The sequence below is a fragment of the Polypterus senegalus genome, chromosome 3 (genome assembly GCF_016835505.1).
Source record: "Polypterus senegalus isolate Bchr_013 chromosome 3, ASM1683550v1, whole genome shotgun sequence".
Taxonomy (NCBI): domain Eukaryota; kingdom Metazoa; phylum Chordata; class Cladistia; order Polypteriformes; family Polypteridae; genus Polypterus; species Polypterus senegalus.
This window is the reverse complement of record NC_053156.1, coordinates 145,037,273-145,055,862: the sequence shown is the minus strand read 5'-3', so window position 1 is coordinate 145,055,862 and position 18,590 is coordinate 145,037,273. Positions and strand designations below refer to the sequence as shown.

The following is an 18,590-nucleotide window of genomic DNA, read 5'->3' as shown; positions in this document are numbered from 1 at the left end:
GGCATTTTACAGAAATACAAACCAGTATTACTGCAAGAGAAATTTAAAGGCACACAATACACTGACGCATATTACAGCCACATACAAGCCAGTATTACTGTAAGAGAAAATATTGCGGACATATCTACTAACAACATGCCATCCAAAAAAAAAAAAGTACACTTCAAGTAGGACAAAAGACACAGACAATCAAATCCTATATAAGTAACATCTCCTGGAAGAACGGTCTGCTCAACAAGTAAACATCAACAAAAGAAAGGCTGAAAGACAAAAAAAAAAATACGAACAAATAGATCGATTGAAGAAAAAGAAAATGAGCGTCAGAAAAACGCTAAAAGAGAGAGACTCAGAAGAGCAAACCTTACAAAAAGTTGCCATTTACTTGCCAGAACCAGTATTCAGCCACGGTCAGTTATATGTTGCATTATCAAGAGTTAGAAGTTTTCCAGATGTTGTTGTCAAGATTCTAGATGGTCCTGAACAAGGCAAACTTTTGCCAAACTCAGACAGAATATTTACAAGAAATGTTGTCTATAATGAAATTTTATAGAAAAATTTCATGAGGTAAAAAAATAGAAAATTTTTCCTAAATATCTTGTTCAGATATCGTGTATTACAGATTGTTACAAAGGTTTACACTAAGGCAATATTAATTATACTTACTGTATTGTCATACATTTCTATTTTATTTTTATTATTATTTTACTTTAGGCTTCTTGCAAAAATATTTTTGACAAAAAAAAAATTAAGACAAGAAACAGAATGAGGTCAGGGTCCCTTGCCATTTAATATAGTCTGTTCCTACTAATGTTTATGCACTGCTTTTCTAGCGCCCATTATTGTAATGGGCTTAATGTCTAGTTATGTATTAATAGGTTCAAAATATGCAAAATGCCTGCATTTTTTGCTAAAATATTATTAATACTTCTTGAAAAAATTGGCATAAATAGGATGGGTGCATTTCCATAATACCGTGCTTTCGAACTGAAGCCAGGATTCTTGATCAATAAATGAAAAGATGCTTAAAAATGGTAAAAGGCAAAATCTTTTATATCTTTAATTTTTAATCCTAATTGGATGCGGCTATCCAGTTTATCCAAGTTTTTCAATTTTATGAAGTAGAATTGTTCCATGTTACCTCAGATAATTGGAGTTCTACTGTAGTAATATTATTCTAGCAAAACATGCACTTTAAACATTTTTCTCAGCCAATACTACAACTACATAGAGCAAATAACAAAAACAAAATAATTTTTGGTTGGAGTATTTCTTTAAGACACCCTTTTGGAATCCCTGCTAGTATTTAAGAAAATAAATCGTTATTCCTTTATATAAACTATTCAATAATTGTTTCATTGTATAAACTGTGTTGATTTTTAATGCTATTTTAGCACATATTTTGGAAAAGTGAAAAATATTCTTCAGGAAATTCTTTGCTTGAACCCACTTTATCTTTTACAGGATAGCAAGATTCTCTCTTTGTAGCAATGAGCTCAGGCAGAAATCAATACCGAAAGGGAAACCAGTCCCATTTTGTACATAGTTAAGTGCACTCATATCAGATCAGTGTAGTGTTGCCAATTTAGCTAATATGGTCATCATTGGAATATTTTAGGAAACTGGGAAAAATGTACAAATTCCAGACAATAACAGACATGAACACTAAAGTAGCTCTTTGGTACTGTAAGGATGGTTACAATTGCCTCACATACAAAAGATAAGATCAACAATCTATCCAGTTATACACATTTATCTTAAAATATTTTGTAAGTTATTTGATTTTGAAGAGAGTAAATGGCTATTAAGATGGCAACTTTCATATTATGAACAGTACGGAATGTTTTTATTTTGTTAATCATACATTCACTTTTACTGTGTCAGTTCATTTAGAATGAAGTTCAAGACTTTGAATTTTAATTTAATCAAACTAGGTTCTCTCAAATAATTTAAAATAACATATTAGAGTGGTATAGTTCCTGATCTAATCTATTATGATTTTCTGTTTCTTTGATTAAATAGGTAAATAATAGTGGATCTTGCATTATTATTTGAAAAACTGATAACCCCAGAATTAAAGTAATTATGAGGACAAGCAAAGCACTATTTTAATCTGACTCCAGAGTAATTATTTTGATTTTTCATTTTCTTGGCTACTGATAGCTTAAAATGCCCCAATAATTTAAAAGCCTTTAGCCATTAGAAGCTTGCTGTGCCTGATGCACCTTTTGCTCTGTGAAAACACGTGTAGGTGCAATAACACATACATGTATGTTAAAACTTAACTTTTACTGTAATTAAATGAACACAATTTACACTAAACTGCAGAAGGTCAAATAGAACATTCATAGAATCCACAGGAAAATAAATGTAATTGTTTTTTCTAATGTAAATAAAACATGTGTGAGTGTGTTAATGTATCTGAATGTATGTATATAAATAAAATTTGTGTGTGTGTATTCGTGTGTTTTATACACTGTATATATGTATAATATAAAAGAAAAATAAATATGTTTCCCACAGTCCTAAAACTGGATTAATTTGGTCCTGTAGGTGGATTGATCAGTGAAGAAAATAAATATATATAAATTAGGTTTTTAGTTTTGAGAGTAGATGAAATTATTATATGTTTTAAAGTGGTGTAATTTATTCTTCATTTATACTGTTTTCCATCTGGGAGGAATGAATACTATGAATAATGCAGAGAAAATTGATACTTTGTGACTGCTATGCCCTATTTAAATCTATCTTAAGATCAGATCCATATGATGCAGGTTCTAAATCCTATCAATGTCAATAGCGTCATCAATATATAGTAGATCAATAAACAGTGTCCAATTTTTTTCAAGGAAGTTAGAGAAGGACTTAGTCAGCATGAATCTACAAAATGGAAATAAGTAAAAGTTATTTACATACTAAAGATATATTAGCCAAATAACAAAGTGTGTTTGTGGTTTTCAGATCATTTCTGTCACTAATATCAATGCATGCCAAGCTAAAATAATCTCTGCAAAAACTACAATACCGTTCAAAGATTATGGCACAGTAGTTCAGTTTTGTAGTAATATACAATATTCAGCTTTTCCTTGCATAAACAAAGTTACCATTACTTTTATTCTTACTGTGGGGATAAGTGGGACAAGCCCGTATTTTTTTATAATGCGAGCTGAGCTAAGGTCTTCTGAAAATAGCAGAATGTTATTAATGTCTGCTAAAATAAATTAAATCAGCAGGGGATAAATTATCTATCTATCTATCTATCTATCTGTCTGTCTGTCTGTCTGTCTGTCTGTCTGTCTGTCTGTCTGTCTGTCTGCGATCTGTGTATAAAGTATTTTTCATTATTATGTTACTGTCTTTTTGTATCAAGTTTTTAGAGACATGTATCTTTAAACTAAATATATTATAAATATTATGGAGCACTGAAAGGGAATTGAAATTCAGAAGCACCTCTTTAGATGTAATTTTTAAATGCCTGCTGACAAACATTCTGTAGTAATTATTTTATAAATGATACGCTTAAAATAAATGTTTTGTGACCTGTACACATCACAGCTGTTAAGTTCTAAAAGTGGAACATGACATACATTAACAGATTATTATTTGAACTGTCTAAATTATTAAATTTAATTTGAGGCTTTTTTGAGAATTGCTACTTTAAAAAAATTAAGCATCCAAACTTGCACTGTAGCTTCATACATTAACAATTTTATCAACAGTGTGACCTTTGTAAATCATTTATGAGGATAAATCTAAACTTGAATTGTTAGAGAAATTTGACAGATAGGTGCTAATGTTATAAGAAGTTATAGACAGCACATTTCAATAATCACTCTTTAGAGCTTATGTGAAAAATACATCCTGTTGTGTGTTTTTTTTTTTTTTTTTTGAAAAAAAATTTGGCCTAAATCCAAATATGGTGAAGGCTTTATAAATAAGCATTATTAGGACAAGTACTATGAGACGTGTAATGGTAGTTGTTTAAACTAGTAAACTAATGTCTGTTTTGTCTAGTAGATGGGGGTAATGATGAATTATAAAGTGTTATACAGTTTGACAGAATAAACAAATGTCTCATATAAATTATTTTTAGTATAGCATCTGTCTTTGCCCAGTAAAGTCAGCTGGCTTACACATAACAGAAAGTAAGGATAAAATATCAGGAAAATTATTAAAGTGAATGCAGGTTTGGCAGTTTTTAAAGGAATAGAACATGTATGTATCTACAGACTGTACACACTGGTGACTTAGCTTCTCTAATAAGGCCTTAGTCCAGCTCCATGGAATGTTGAGTGCCCCAAAAGAACAGTGGTGCCTGTCAGTTTTCTTTAAGCAAGCAGGTGAAGATCAGAAAAGCTTAGAAGCTAATTAAAGCAAAATATTGAGAAAAAGTGTAAAAACACATGGATTCGCTTTTAAGGATGAACCTATTTTGTAATTTTAGACAGCATTTTCTTGTTCAATTTTAAATTACTTTCAAATTAGTTGGACAAAGAAACTTTTTAATCACACTGAAATATTGGCAGCTTGGTCCACTTGTGTAAATGCTTAAAAATAAGCAATCTTAATTTGTTTCATGTCAATATAATGTTTATAAATGAAGCTTTACATTCTTTCTTCTAGTTTGCTCATGCAGCATACTAATAGGTAAGAAGGGTAGGCATAACACAGCTAACTAATTATGAGATCAGTTCTTGTTTTTTCCCTACTTTTTTTCATGTTCAGGAAAGCTTGATTTGTGTGTCAGAGCACAAGTGAAACTGGTTTTAAGAGCATAGTTGAAATATTTTTTTTACAGAAGACAACATTATGAAATATAACTGAATGTAGTGTAAAAATGTTGAAATCTTTACTTATTAAATGTGTTTACACATAACATTATTTTAAGATAAATGAATGTTTTAAATAAAATTATTTTGATTGTAATGTGTTTTGATACACAATAATTTTTTCTGTAAGGTAAGAAAAAGTATAAATTCTTATTTTTTTACTTATGTCATACCATTAATAAGAACAAACATTACATGTGGTCATCTACAGCACTAAAACTGCATAATGCATTGCCAAGAATTAACTTTGATCCCAAAGGATTAAAACAGTGATGTAGCTCTATGCAATAAGCCACTTAATATAAATGGTCACATTTACAGGAGAATATTACAAAAGCTAGTTACAGTATAGCGGCCTGGGTTTGCACTATGTCATGACATTTAGGGAAACCCATCCCTGACTATCTGGGGACTGTCATCAAAATGTGACTAAGACATCATTTTTTGTTCTTTTTGTGCAAGACTAAAAAATTAATGGAAGTTTTTCTTTACCAATTACATGCATGGTGTAACTTTTCTTTCAGAGTTTTTCCCTGTATTTCACTTAGTGATAGCAGTAAAGATCTTAACAGCTCATGCCCAAGTACAGTTCATTTTAAAATATCTTTCAGTGGCTGTTGAGTGTATGTGCACTAATAAAGCTAACATGTTCAAACAAATTTGCCTATCATACTGTAATACTTTATCTCATAAGATTACATCTACAGTATATTACATAACATGGTAGATAGCAAAATTAGAACACGTTTATGACTCTGAAATTTTAAAACTAGAGGAGAAAAAAGTATTTTTGTCTTCATTTTAAGCTGAGCCAATGCTTGCTTATTTATCATACTTGAGTGTATTTTACTGAATAAGGCAGAATTGCAACTTGCATTAAAGGTATTTGTCAAAATGTAATTGTTTTGATACAATCTAGAAAACATTAATAGACTAAAAGAATTATTAGAATAGGCAACCCCTCAGTGTCAGATCCAGCAGTTCTCCACATTTCTCAGGAGTGAACTTATAGATGGCCTTAATTCAACTTGGACCCTAACATAATTCAGATTTTCAAATTTACATCTTCGGGAAAATGTTTATGTGATTAACACAGATTTTTGTGATCAAGGTTTTTATATAACTTTGTTTTGCAATTTTAAGAAATAAGTACTACAGTATGCTTTTATTAAAAGTGCTTTATAAATAAAATGTATTATTACATTAAATTGTGTAATAGTAAAGTTTACGTCACCAAATTTATCTTTCCTGAATACACTTGGTGCCAATTGATTTGTTAGAAATCTAATTATAGGCATTTGGTGGATTCTGCTATTAAAACTAGGTCATTGTACTTTGATTATAAACGGTGTTGTTTATGTAAAAAGTAACTTCTTGATGTATGTTAATGTTAAAAATGTTTCTCAAATGCAGCAGGCAAATAAAAAAGGAAGCAAAGAGCTAACTTGTTTTTGAGACTTTGGTGGTTTTTTGTCTGATGCTTATTTACTTCAGTAAATTACAGAGCTATTAGTAGCATCCATTACTATTAGCAACCCTTGCTTGTGGGGATGGTGGAGAGCAAATGGCATACTCTTATATGTATAGAACTGTCTTTTTAAGTAAAAATGAAACTTTTCTAAATGGTTTTTAATTTACATTTTAACTTGAATTTACTGGGCATTAAGTCAGCTTTAAAGCATGATACTTTAAGCTAGGAAACTGCCAGAACAGAAACAGACATAGTTCCTATCTTTAACGATAGGGAGAAAGTATGATTTCTTGGTCACTCTTTATGTTTTGTGATACAACAAAAAATATTCAAACAAAGCGTTTCTTTATTCCTTATGCAGTGCTTAGTGTGTCAGCTAGGATTGCTCAACCAACCAAAAAAATAACTCTTTAAGTATACCCTGTGTGGGATGCCCTTAATTATCAATGGAAAGCACTAGAATGCTAAATAGCAGTGATATTCTCACAGTTTAGCAGAGTTCTGCTTCTTTTTTCACAGTTAGGTTAGTAGGACACTATAAACTTAATTCACAGTTGAAATCTCTTTCTCTAATATTTTATCAGGCTGCCTAGAATATGCTCATTAGTTAGTGCATAGTTTATTGGGTCATGATGGGCTGCCTTTTGGGTTGCACAGGGTCGTGATTCATCACTGTATTAAATAGGAAAGGCTCTTGCAATGTGTTGTGATGTTGGTCTCTCGAATAAAAGAAACTAATGAAGGTAAAATTGGGTTGCCAGTTTAAAAGAAAAAGAAAAAAAAAGTTAGCGAAGCTATTGACACTTTTACAGCTGTATTTTCAGTTACACCTTTCTATTTTGTTGCTCAAAGTTAATTAAGCTCCTTAAGTATTTCCCTTTTTTATATACTGCACCATATGACCAGAAGCACTGAGATTTCTGGTCAGATGCCTTTGGTCCCCTCATGGGAAGATAGCATAACTTTGAGGCATCTATGTTTCTTGCTTTCTGCTCACAGTCTTTTTCTGTACTCCTGATTAGAAAATTGGTTTGCACAATTTTGTTGCTTGGTTTTCTTGACTTGAGTCAGATAACTCCCTAATCTTAACCCAGCAGATCACTTAACATCACTGATCTATAACGTAAAGCTACAGGCTTCTTAACAGAGCAAATCTCTGGAAGTCTGAAGCTTGACCCCTTCAGGGTGGTTGTTGTTTCATGAATCATTAAATTAATGTTGACAGTGACCTGTTGTGATATTTTTCCAATAATGAGCAGAGGTGTCTACAAGTCAACACCAATTAGGAGCACAGAAATGGGGGTGGGGTCTGATTTGGGTGGGAGGCATGAAGAAGCATCTAGTGCTGTATTTACTGGTATGTTCTAGAACTCTAAATTTGTCCAACTTCCAGTAGTCTAGTTAATATTACGTCAATTGCCACTACACTAAAGCTTGTGGTTTACTGGAATAAAAATGGGAGTAGAATTATGTGCAATAGTTTTGATATTGATTGTTTATTACCTGATGTCACAGTACCTAGTTGACACATAGCTGAGGATTATATTTTCCCGTCATATAGAACTCAGGACATTTACATATCGTTAAAGGCTGCTAACGTTAGTTGATTTATTAGGTGTTCTGTGTGTTGTTGCAATGAGGACACATTTGTAAATTTCACCAACTCACAGGCTGTCTTTCCTATTAGCTATTGGCTGTGGAAAAGAACCTTTGACATAGAAAAAAAGAAATTAGCTCAGATTAACTTGAATTGTTGGTTAATTTTGTTGGTAGCTAACATTAATTTTTTAGTTGTTATATTGCTATCTGCTATTATTTTGAAAACAAAATTAAGTTTAGATACTGTAAAATCATAAGTGTAGGTGATACATTCACATGTCAATTTTCTAAATATTCAATTTTATTTGCTGCATTAAGTTTATTAAACACGTTCAGTAGTAGTTGTAGTAGTTTTTATTTTATTATTATTAGTAGAAGTAGTATTTTATATATTATTATAAAATTCAACTACACTAGAGTCTCGCTTATCCTACCTTCGCTTATCCAACATTCCGTGTCATCCGACGTCCCACCGCAAAAAAAAAAAAGTATCAATCGGCAACAAGAACTGCAAGTTGCAAGCGTGAGCGTAGTCTATTTTTTGTTGCTCCCGTCTCTACCGCAGCTAATTACAATGGAACCTTGGTTTGTGAGCATAATTCATTCTGGAAATGTGCTCGCAGTCCAAAGAACTCGTACAGTATGTCAATGCAAATTTCCCCATAAGAAATACAGAGGGTCCTCGGGTTACAACGTCTCGACATACAACGTTTCGAGTTTACAATGCCCACTCCCATAAAAACTTTTTAAAAAATTGAGACATGAGAAAGAATAACAGTAAGGATTTTTTTTTTTAACACTCATTTTTTGTGTTTCTACAGTATAGTATATTTATGTCCTTTTCCTTTTTCTGTGGCTTAGTTGTGTTTTTATGTTCTAGATTATGATTTTGCAAATGCCTTAAGATAGGTAAGTGACTTAGGCTGGGGTGTGTTTTCGACTTACACCAAAATTCGGGTTACATCAATGTTGTAGGAACGGAACTGTGTCGTAACCCAAGGACCCCTTGTAATGGAAACTCAGATGATTCGTTCCACAACCCAAAACTATTTATATATAATGATTAGTACAAAATATAAAGTAAAAATACATAAAGCAAATTAACCTGCACTTTACCTTTGAAAAGAATCATGGCTGGTGTGAGTGAGTTTCTAAACTCTTGTGGGATTCCACCCAATGGGACGACACGTGGAAGAGCGTCCCAAAGGAATTGTGTCTCCTAGCGCTGTAGCAGTTCGCCATAAAAGCCAATCCGAAAAGATAGTGGACATACTATAAGCACCTGCCGTCGATGGGTGATACAAGGAACAAGGAACATTATAAATGTGCAGGGCACAGTATTACTTTCCCCCCGACCCTGCCTGAGTGCCATGTCTGTGTATAGGAAAATGGCAGATCCCACTATAATAAATAACCGAACTGTTGCTGGTTCAAGCTTAATAAAGCTGGTGTTGCTAAAAGTACTGACACTTGGCTTAGAGTTTTCGGGTGCAAGACGGGGACTCACACGTCACAGCACAAACACACACACACGCAGTCACAATGCTGTAGCAAACAGTATACGCTCGTACGGATGTTGACTATATGAGCGACGGAGTTAAGGCTCTAGAAACTGCAATTAATTACCCTGAGCAACAAGAAGAAGCTACAGGAATCGACATGATGCTACAAAGATGGCGAAACTTGACAGCTAAGAAATGGCACTTGTCAGGAAAGCAGACTACGATCAAAAATGTCTTTAAATCATCACAGGACTGAACTTTTTAAGTGCAGTACATACTGTATTTAACTTCAGACAATTCTGTAACTGTAAGTTTATTTTTTCAGTTAATTTATTCTGTTGTTTTGTTGTAAAACATGATTATTAGGTTTTTAATGTGTAAAATTATAATATAGTCTGACGTTTAATAGGCTTTTTCTTAACACCTGCCATTATCCAACATTTTCGCTTATCCGATGTTCTGCCAGCCCATTTATGTCGGATAAGCGAGAGTCTACTGTGCTACTACTACTAAGACTAATAGTAAGATTATTATTATCGTTATTGTTTTTATTATTAGTAGTAGTAGTGATAGTTGTATTAAAATTATTTTTTGTTGTTATTGTATCACACGTCACAAATGATACCGCTGGCTATATAAACAACAACAACAACATTTATTTATATAGCACATTTTCATACAAACAGTAGCTCAAAGTGCTTTACATAATAAAGAATAGAAAAGTACATAAGATAAGTACATTGATACCCTGGGGTATTATTATTATTATTAATTAGGCCTTAATTTACAAAGGAAACAAATCAATTGGTATGCCTTGCCATTAAATACCATTGAAGTCCAAATGTATGGGTTGGTCTCCAGATTGCAGCAACCTTTCCAGTTATCAGTTTTTCAGAACTTAAGCTAATCAAAACATACTTGAGGTCATCCATGGAGCAAGAGCACAATATGCAGCTTGGCTATCACCAGCATCAACTCAAACCTTGCACCGAAGCTGTCGTATGATGACCTAATAGATGACTTTGCCTTCAGGAAGTGCAAAGTTGTGCTGTTGTGATATGCACCAAGATAATAATAATAATATGTTTTATTTATATAGCACTTTTCCCATCCTCAAGGCGCTAATTTAAACAGTAGGGTATATGTAACATTGGATACAGATATTTTTTGCATAGAACAGTAAACAGATAAATGTACAATATACAAAGCATTATACACAATAAACGGGGAAAAACAGCACAATACTAAATTGAATACTAAAAGAAATACCTTGACAAATCACATAATTTGAGATAAAACACCCACACAAATTATCTTCGGCGTCTAGACAGAGAGGTAAACTGAAAAAAGGGGCAGAATGTTAGGTTAAGTTAAATACTGAACTGATGAGTTTTAAGTAGTTTTTTTTTATAGAATGAATTGATTCAGCTAATCAGATTAATTTCAGGTGGTCATTCCAAAGTTTGGGCATTACACAGTTGAAGGCCCTATCACTCACAGAGTGTAGGTTAGTGTAGGGCACAACAAGGTTGCCAGACCTTAGTGGGCAAACAGGAGCATAGTGATGGAGAGGTAGTCCGATGCAAGGTAATTTAAAGGTTTGTAGGTTGTTAATAGAATTTTATACTTGATCCCATAAGACACAGGGAGTCAGTGAAGGCAAAGCAAAATGGGTGTGATGTGCTCGCTGTTGCTGGTTCATGTAAAGACTCTTGCAGCAGAGATTTGAATTAACTGGAGATGTGATACTAGGGTGTTGTACCATGTTAGCCTTTATGAATGTAGAGAAAAGCCAAGCAAAATGACACCTTTTATTGGCTAACTAAAAAGATTACAATATGCAAGCTTTCGAGGCAACTCGGGCCCCTTTTTCAGGCAAGATGTAATACAGAAACTGAAGTTCCCTGTGTTTATATACACACACTAGGACAAGAAACAACATTGGTAAATCTTTAAATGAAAAATCTAAGATTTGAAGGGACACCTGTCGGTAGGGAGTTACAATAATCAATGCATTATATATTACAGAGGTTGAAGTAAGACAGCTACTTAATATGGTTTATGTGAGTGGAGTAAGAAAGGGAGGAATCAAAAATGACACCATGATTCCTTACATTAGAAGAAGGTTTAATGAGATCACAGTCAAGAGTGACTGCAAGGGAGTTAATTTTGTTAAGTTGCGTTTTAGTGCATGTTTGCAGGAGTTCTGTTTTGTTGCAATTTAATTTTAAAGAGTTATGCTCCATCCAGGTTTTACAAGTTGTGAGCTGAGAAAGCTCTGATGAAGTTTCACTTTTAACACTGAAATGCATAAAAATGATAACCCAGTCTATATCTATGAATAATATGGCTAAGGGGAAGACCAGAGGGCTGAGGACAGTGCCCTGGGCAACTGTTTGTGTGAATGACGTTGAGCTGGACCTGTTGTTGCCAAGAATAGCAAACTCTTGCCTATCAGTCAGATAGGACTTAAACCACTGGAGGGCAGTGCCAGAGATATCCAACATGTTCTCAATAGTAGAATGTTATGTCTGACAGTGTCAAAAGCAACTCTGAGGTCTAAAAGAAGTAACATGCTGGTCTGTCTAGAGTCTGCTGCCATAAGCAAATCATTGGTTACCCGACACAGGGCAATTTCACAGCTGTGCTGCACTCTGAAACCAGACTGAGGGTTCTTTGAAATTATTAGGAGTTAAGTACTTGGTGAGTTGGGAGGCTACAACATGGTCAAGAATTTTTGACAGATAAGGTAAGTGAGTAATGGGCCAAAAGTTGTTAAGATTGTCAGTATCAAGATCAGACATTTTTAACAGTGGAATTACAGAAGTGATTTTAAAAGTGGCTGGCAAAAAGCCAGTGTCAAGGGGTATATTTATTACTGTTGTAACAGTCGGGATTATGGCATGAAGGTAGGATTAAAGAAGTGTGGTGGGGACGGGGTCCAGTGCACATGTAGTTTGCCTCATCTTACAAAGCCGGCCATTAACAAATGCAGATGTGTCTGGTGAAAATTTAGAAAAGAAGATGGATGGAGTGGGGAGACAGGGAAGTATATAAATGGATGATAGATTTATGTTAGTTGAATTATTTAGATCTTTATTACAGAAAAAGTGGAGTCATTTGTCACAGACTTCAGTAGAGGAGAAAAGTGGGACTGGATACAATGTGATGTGGTTTATTAACTACAGAGAACAAAACCCTCGGGTTATCAAGACCACTTTCTATTATTCTGCCATAATGCATGTTCTTGGCTGCAGTTAGTGCATCACTGTAAGCCCTTTGATGGTCACAGAAAGCCTGGGTATGCATGGTGAGGCCAGTCTTATGTGACATTAACTCAAGGCGTCGGCCAGCTGCTTTCATCTATACTAATAAAAGGCAAAGCCCTCACTGACTCATCACTAATTCTCCAACTTCCCATGTAGGTAGAAGGCTGAAATTTGGCAGGCTTATTCCTTACAGCTTACTTACAAAAGTTAAGCAGGTTTCATTTCGAAATTCTACACGTAAAGGTCATAATGGTCGACAACGTCCGCCATGTTGAACTTTCTTATTTATGGCTTCATCTTCACGAAATTTGGTAGGCGGCTTCCCTGCGCTAACCGAAACCGTTGTACGTACTTATTTTTGTGGTATGACGCCACTGTCGGCCGCCATATTGAACTTTCCAACATCACTAATTCTCCAACTTCCCGTGTAGGTAGAAGGCTGAAATTTGGCAGGGTCATTCCTTACAGCTTACTTACAACAGTTAAGCAGGCTTCATTTCGAAATTCTACGCATAACCGTCGACAGCGTCCGCCATGTTGAACTTTCTTATTGACGTACATATATACGTCCATAGCTTGCAGCTCGGTCACCGTGGGAGGCGGCGTTGGGTGCTCCATCCCAACGTCTCCTACGTTGTTGGCTGCCTGCCTATATAAGGCCGTCCGTCGCTCCGGTCTCTACATTCCCTTCCTTGCTTCGCCACGGGATTTACATCTCCCTGCGGATAACTACAGCCTTTTTATTTAATCCATGGCTTCTCTGCTGTTTTATTGTTCGTTTATTACGATTATAGTTATTGTGTAGGTATTTTAGACTTACTTTACATTGTTCAGGTACCAATTTCCTGTATCATTCTCAGCCGTACCCCCATTAACATGTCTATCGATGTGATCACCATTGATCAAAGAACTGTCACTTACCGAGTGGTTTCCATGCCTGGAGATGGCACCTGCCTTTTCCATTCTCTGTGTTACATATTGCAGGCTCACTCTTGATATCCGGAGGAACATTGTGTATTATGTATTGAATGACTGGGACAGGTTCAAGGTGTGGACTGATGACGGCACAGGAGATCATTATACTACACAGGAGCACTATAAGAGTGAAATGCTTAAGCCCTTCACCTATGGTTCTGCATGTCAGTTGATGGCTGCCGCTGAATTGTTCGGTTGTTGCTTTCAAGTGTACCGAAATGGCCAAATATTTTACACCATTTCACAACCGCCAATGCCTCTTAAACATCATATATTCACAGGTGACGATTTCAGTAGTGGACACTTTGATGTTTATGAATGTTTAAACTCTCAAAAGCTGGATGTGAAGTTATCGATGAAACCGTTTGTATGCTTACAACTCTTGACAGATGCCGAATGTCACTTCAACACAAGTCCTGCAAATACTGTCGTAGTTGAAACAAACAATGAAACTCAAACTGATTATGACAGCAGCAATCCAAGCTGTGAGATTTCACACAAGATTACTTTTCACATATCCAACTGTACGTTGCATGCTCAAGAGTAAGCTCAGCGCACAGCTTGGTCATATTACAACCGGGGGGGCGAACTAACAATGTGGTATACAAAGAGATCCTTAACAAATAATTATTGGTATATTTTCCCTCAGTTTAAAAAGGTTTAATTTGCTTCTTAATAAAAATTTTAAGGCAGTACTTCGCCGCTGCGAAGCGCGGGTATTTTGCTAATAGACTATAATTCTGAGTTGTACCATACTAAATCCTTAAAGAAAACTTCCTTATGTTTTCACAGAGCTGTTTTATCTAATGTTGAATAAAGGGTTGATTTAGGGGAAGACAGAAAAAGATCAGATATTGATTCAGCAAGGATAGAGGGACAGATAATTTTAAGGGTTCGGAAGGAAATTTGACATTTGCAGGTAAGAGGAGGGAGAAGTAATGAGACAGTGAAAAGTACTGCTTTATAATCCGTGAGTCCCAAATCACTGATATAAGTGTTGCTAATAGATAAGCCAGATATACAGATCAGGTCCAATATATGACCACTAGAGTGTGTAGGAAAGTTAACATGTTGTACCAAGTCAAAGTTAGTACTGCAAGGACAGGAATTCATTCCTCAATTTACATGTGGGAGTATCAATATGGATGGCGAAATCGCCAGGAAGAATCACTGTCTGGGAGTGGGAACTTAAGAGGGTTATAAGATCAGTCAGATTAGATAAGAAAGACTTGTTATATTTTGGGGATGATAGATAGCAATAAGTAAGACAGGACTAGATTTTATTAGTTTAAGATCCAGACACTCGAAAGACAATGGACAGTGAATTGGGATTCTTTTGATGTTTAACGCCAATCTAGCAATTACTGCAACCCATCCACCTTGTCTAAGGCTACGAGCCTCTAAGAAGTCAATGTATCTGGATGGTGTTGCCTCCATGAGAGACTAAAGAAATCTGTAAACATTCACTTTTAGATTTTCATTATTTAAAAAAGAGCATTTGTATTTGATGTAAAAGTTCTAGTTAAGTGTCTGATGTGTGTTCCTTTTTTATTTATTGTTGAAATAAAAGCTGTTATAAGAAATACAAATGTAGTGGATTTTAGGGAGGGGTGTTAGGTGGGAGTGGGAGGCCCCAAGGAAATTTTGTGTAGGGCATGAGTTTGGCTAGGGGCAGCACTGCAGATCATGGATTGTTAATTGCTTCTGTATCTGAACCAATGGTAGGGTGACAGATATGTCTAAAATATATTTTATTAAAAGTTTGTCAATTTAGATGTGCCATGTCATGTGCCATGTCATGTGTCAATGGCGGCACGGTGGCGCAGTGGTAGCGCTGCTGCCTCGCAGTTAGGAGACCCGGGTTCACTTCCCGGGTCCTCCCTGCGTGGAGTTTGCATGTTCTCCCCATGTCTGCGTGGGTTTCCACCGGGTGCTCCGGTTTCCTCCCACAGCCCAAAGACATGCAGGTTAGGTGGATTGGCGATTCTACATTGGCCCTAGTGTGTGCTTGGTGTGTGGGTGTGTTTGTGTGTATCCTGCGGTGGGTTGGCACCCTGCCCAGGATTGGTTCCTGCCTTGTGCCCTGTGTTGGCTGGGATTGGCTCCAGCAGACCCCCGTGACCATGTTCGGATTCAGCGGGTTAGAAAATGGATGGATGTCATGTGTCAATACACAAAACCATTTTTATCTGCTGCTTGCCCTAAAAGAGACATTTCAGTACACCAAAGCTTCAGACAATGCCCTTGCAAGAGATCATTTTAAGGTGATTGATGAAATCAAAATTGGTCTGGTTTAAATGAGTCACTGCCAAACTGCCTTGTACTTAAATAAATAGGTTTGGAAACTGAAACTGGCTGGTAGTTTAATGCTTCTGCCTTTCAGCTTTATAGAGACCTGGGTTCATTTGCCAACTTAGCTGTTGTTATGTGTAAAGTGTGCAAATTCTACCCATTTTTATGTTAAATAACAACTCTAAATTGACTTTTTATTAACATATATAGTTATAGATGTAATTTTAGTGGTTTCGGCCATATTTTAGTAGCAGCAGAGAGTTGAGAGGATTTTAGAATTGTAGGCAACTCATCGTCAGAGAAAAAATTAATGTTTCATGTATAACAGCTATAAATGTCTTATTCTTTAAGTAAAATGTTTCTGTGAGATATCTGCAAATTTCCTAGAGGTAGAGGGACACTGCAGTTATTCAGATATGTTTGTTATCTGCACTAGCTATGCAACAATATTGGTGTAGAGGATGGTGCAGGTGGAATTGAAATAAATTCTGCCACTTAACAGGAAAGATTATGAAATGAAAATTCTCATATCTTTTAAACTGCAATCTTTACCAGAGTTATAAAAGTAAAAATAGACTGTTCAGATCATATACAAATCTTTAATGTGGCCTAATTATTGTATTGCTTTTTATCTGTGCTTTTGTCTGTATTATGATGTCTGGAATTGTAATTTTGGGGAAGTATACTGTAATCCTCAAAAATGTGTGGTACCAGAGCCAATTGTGGAAGCACTCTGTGAAAGCGAACCCTGGAATGCGTGCCAGTTCACTGTGAAGCTCACTGATGCTCACAATCGGTTAAATGCAGATAGGATGCAGTGTTCTTAAAAATAATTGTTTTTTCTTTATTGTGTTAAAAGAAAAAATGTTATAAACACATTGTATTAATGAAAGTAATATTACTCTGGTCATTACACTAAGTATGACCCACATAGAAAGCTGAAAACAAGTGTTCATTTTTAAACTTAGTGGTTTGTGAGTAATAAGGTGGGTTTGGTGCACACAGCACATTGAGTTTATTAAAGGTCTCTATTGAAGAGCACTGACAAATAAAGTGGATAGAAACATGATGACTATTTCAAGGCCCATGCTGAAGGGAAAAAAAGGCAGAGCTTTTGCCCGAGCTACTTCAGCTGCATTGAAGAGGACTTAGCACAGATGGATTGTGCACTACAAAATGTCATGGATATAATTCAAACTGCCAGCTTAATCAGGATGTTACCAGGAAACAACCTGCAAAAAAGAAGAACCAATTGTTTGCTGACCTCTGACCTCTTAGCCCATTAGAGATTGTCATAAATTCTTTTTTTTTCTTTATGTTAGGCTTTTCTAGATTTTTTTATATAAAAGAAATTCAATGATGGCCACCCAGAACCTAAATGTTCAGACTAGAAATCAGTTTAAAAAATTGTGGAACTTCATAAAAGCACTTTACATTTAGAGCTTCAGAGATATAACAATAATATAAATTGAAATTGTAACAATACCGTGTCTATAGGTTTCTCCTGATTATCACTATAGATGCATGCTTATAAAGGCGAGTATTTATTATGTCTTATTTTTAAGCTGATTTGTTCTAGTACACATTTATTAACTAACCCATTAATATAATCATTTTTGTAGTTGATTTATATTTTTATTTTTAAAAATATTTTCATAATTCATTATTTATTTTTTGTTGTTCTCTCCCTATGATTAAGCAGCGCTTTAAAAGACCTGACCATTTATTGTCACATAATTTATTGAAATATCACAGTTTACGCCTTACAAATAGGTTTAAGCACTATTATGAAAGCATTTTTATGTGTTTTTTTCAGTTGTGTATGTTAATTGTAACTGTTACTTTTCTGTTAAGATATCTAGCTAATGAAAAGTCTTTCCTAATTTAACTGAACAGTCAATATAATGACCTGATTAGTTTTTTTCACTTTTTAATATTAAGTTTATTTTATAACCACAAGTTATAGCATATTTAGAAGCAAACACCTGTAAGAACAGAAGTTTTCTGTATTAAACAGGTATTTTAAATCTACAGTAAGTTTTTATTATGATACTAGGTCCTATAATTTGCATATATTATTTTAACTTGGTTGCCTGCTGACACTATGAATTTTGTACTTTCAAACTGGTGTAATTCTGTAAGTTGTTTTCCTGTCCATAAATTTATCCACCTATCCATTTTCAAAGTTCAATTACAAAGTTATTGATCCCAAGGTCTATACCAAATCTGGACAGGATGCCTGTCCCACTCTCTAGCATAATAGGCAAGTTTTGAGTTGACATTTAATTCAACATGTTCATCTTACTGAAACTGGGAAATCTAAAGTTGTTCTATCCCATTTCTTTAATTCATGCATAAATGATATACATCATTAAAAAATATTTTCAATCTATTTGAATTTAGCAGTTTTAACTCATCACTTATTGTAGTTTGTTATTATTGCTTGCAGATTTGTAATACAAGTTTTTTTTTTTTAGTCTGTGCCTTTCAAAGGAGTCATTTTTGCATTTATTGGCAAGTATTGAAGGACGAATAATTTCACTAGAACAACAACATGCAGAGTTGTATCGATTGTCAACTATCAGCAACACACAGCTAACTAAAATAATAAGGTATATATATATATCATTTAGTTACATATTTTGAACCTGGCCAC

The 18,590-nt window shown here is 34.8% G+C and overlaps 1 protein-coding gene across 2 annotated transcripts in view; it reads left to right on the top strand.

The window, feature by feature from the left end:
• Positions 1-18,590, top strand: part of kiz (kizuna centrosomal protein) — a 134,447-nt gene that overhangs the window by 42,963 nt on the left and 72,894 nt on the right. For both annotated transcript variants that reach the window (XM_039748024.1, XM_039748023.1), the window contains one exon: positions 18,412-18,546. In XM_039748024.1, the coding sequence (XP_039603958.1) occupies positions 18,412-18,546 (135 nt within the window). The remainder of the gene's footprint in view (positions 1-18,411; positions 18,547-18,590) is intronic.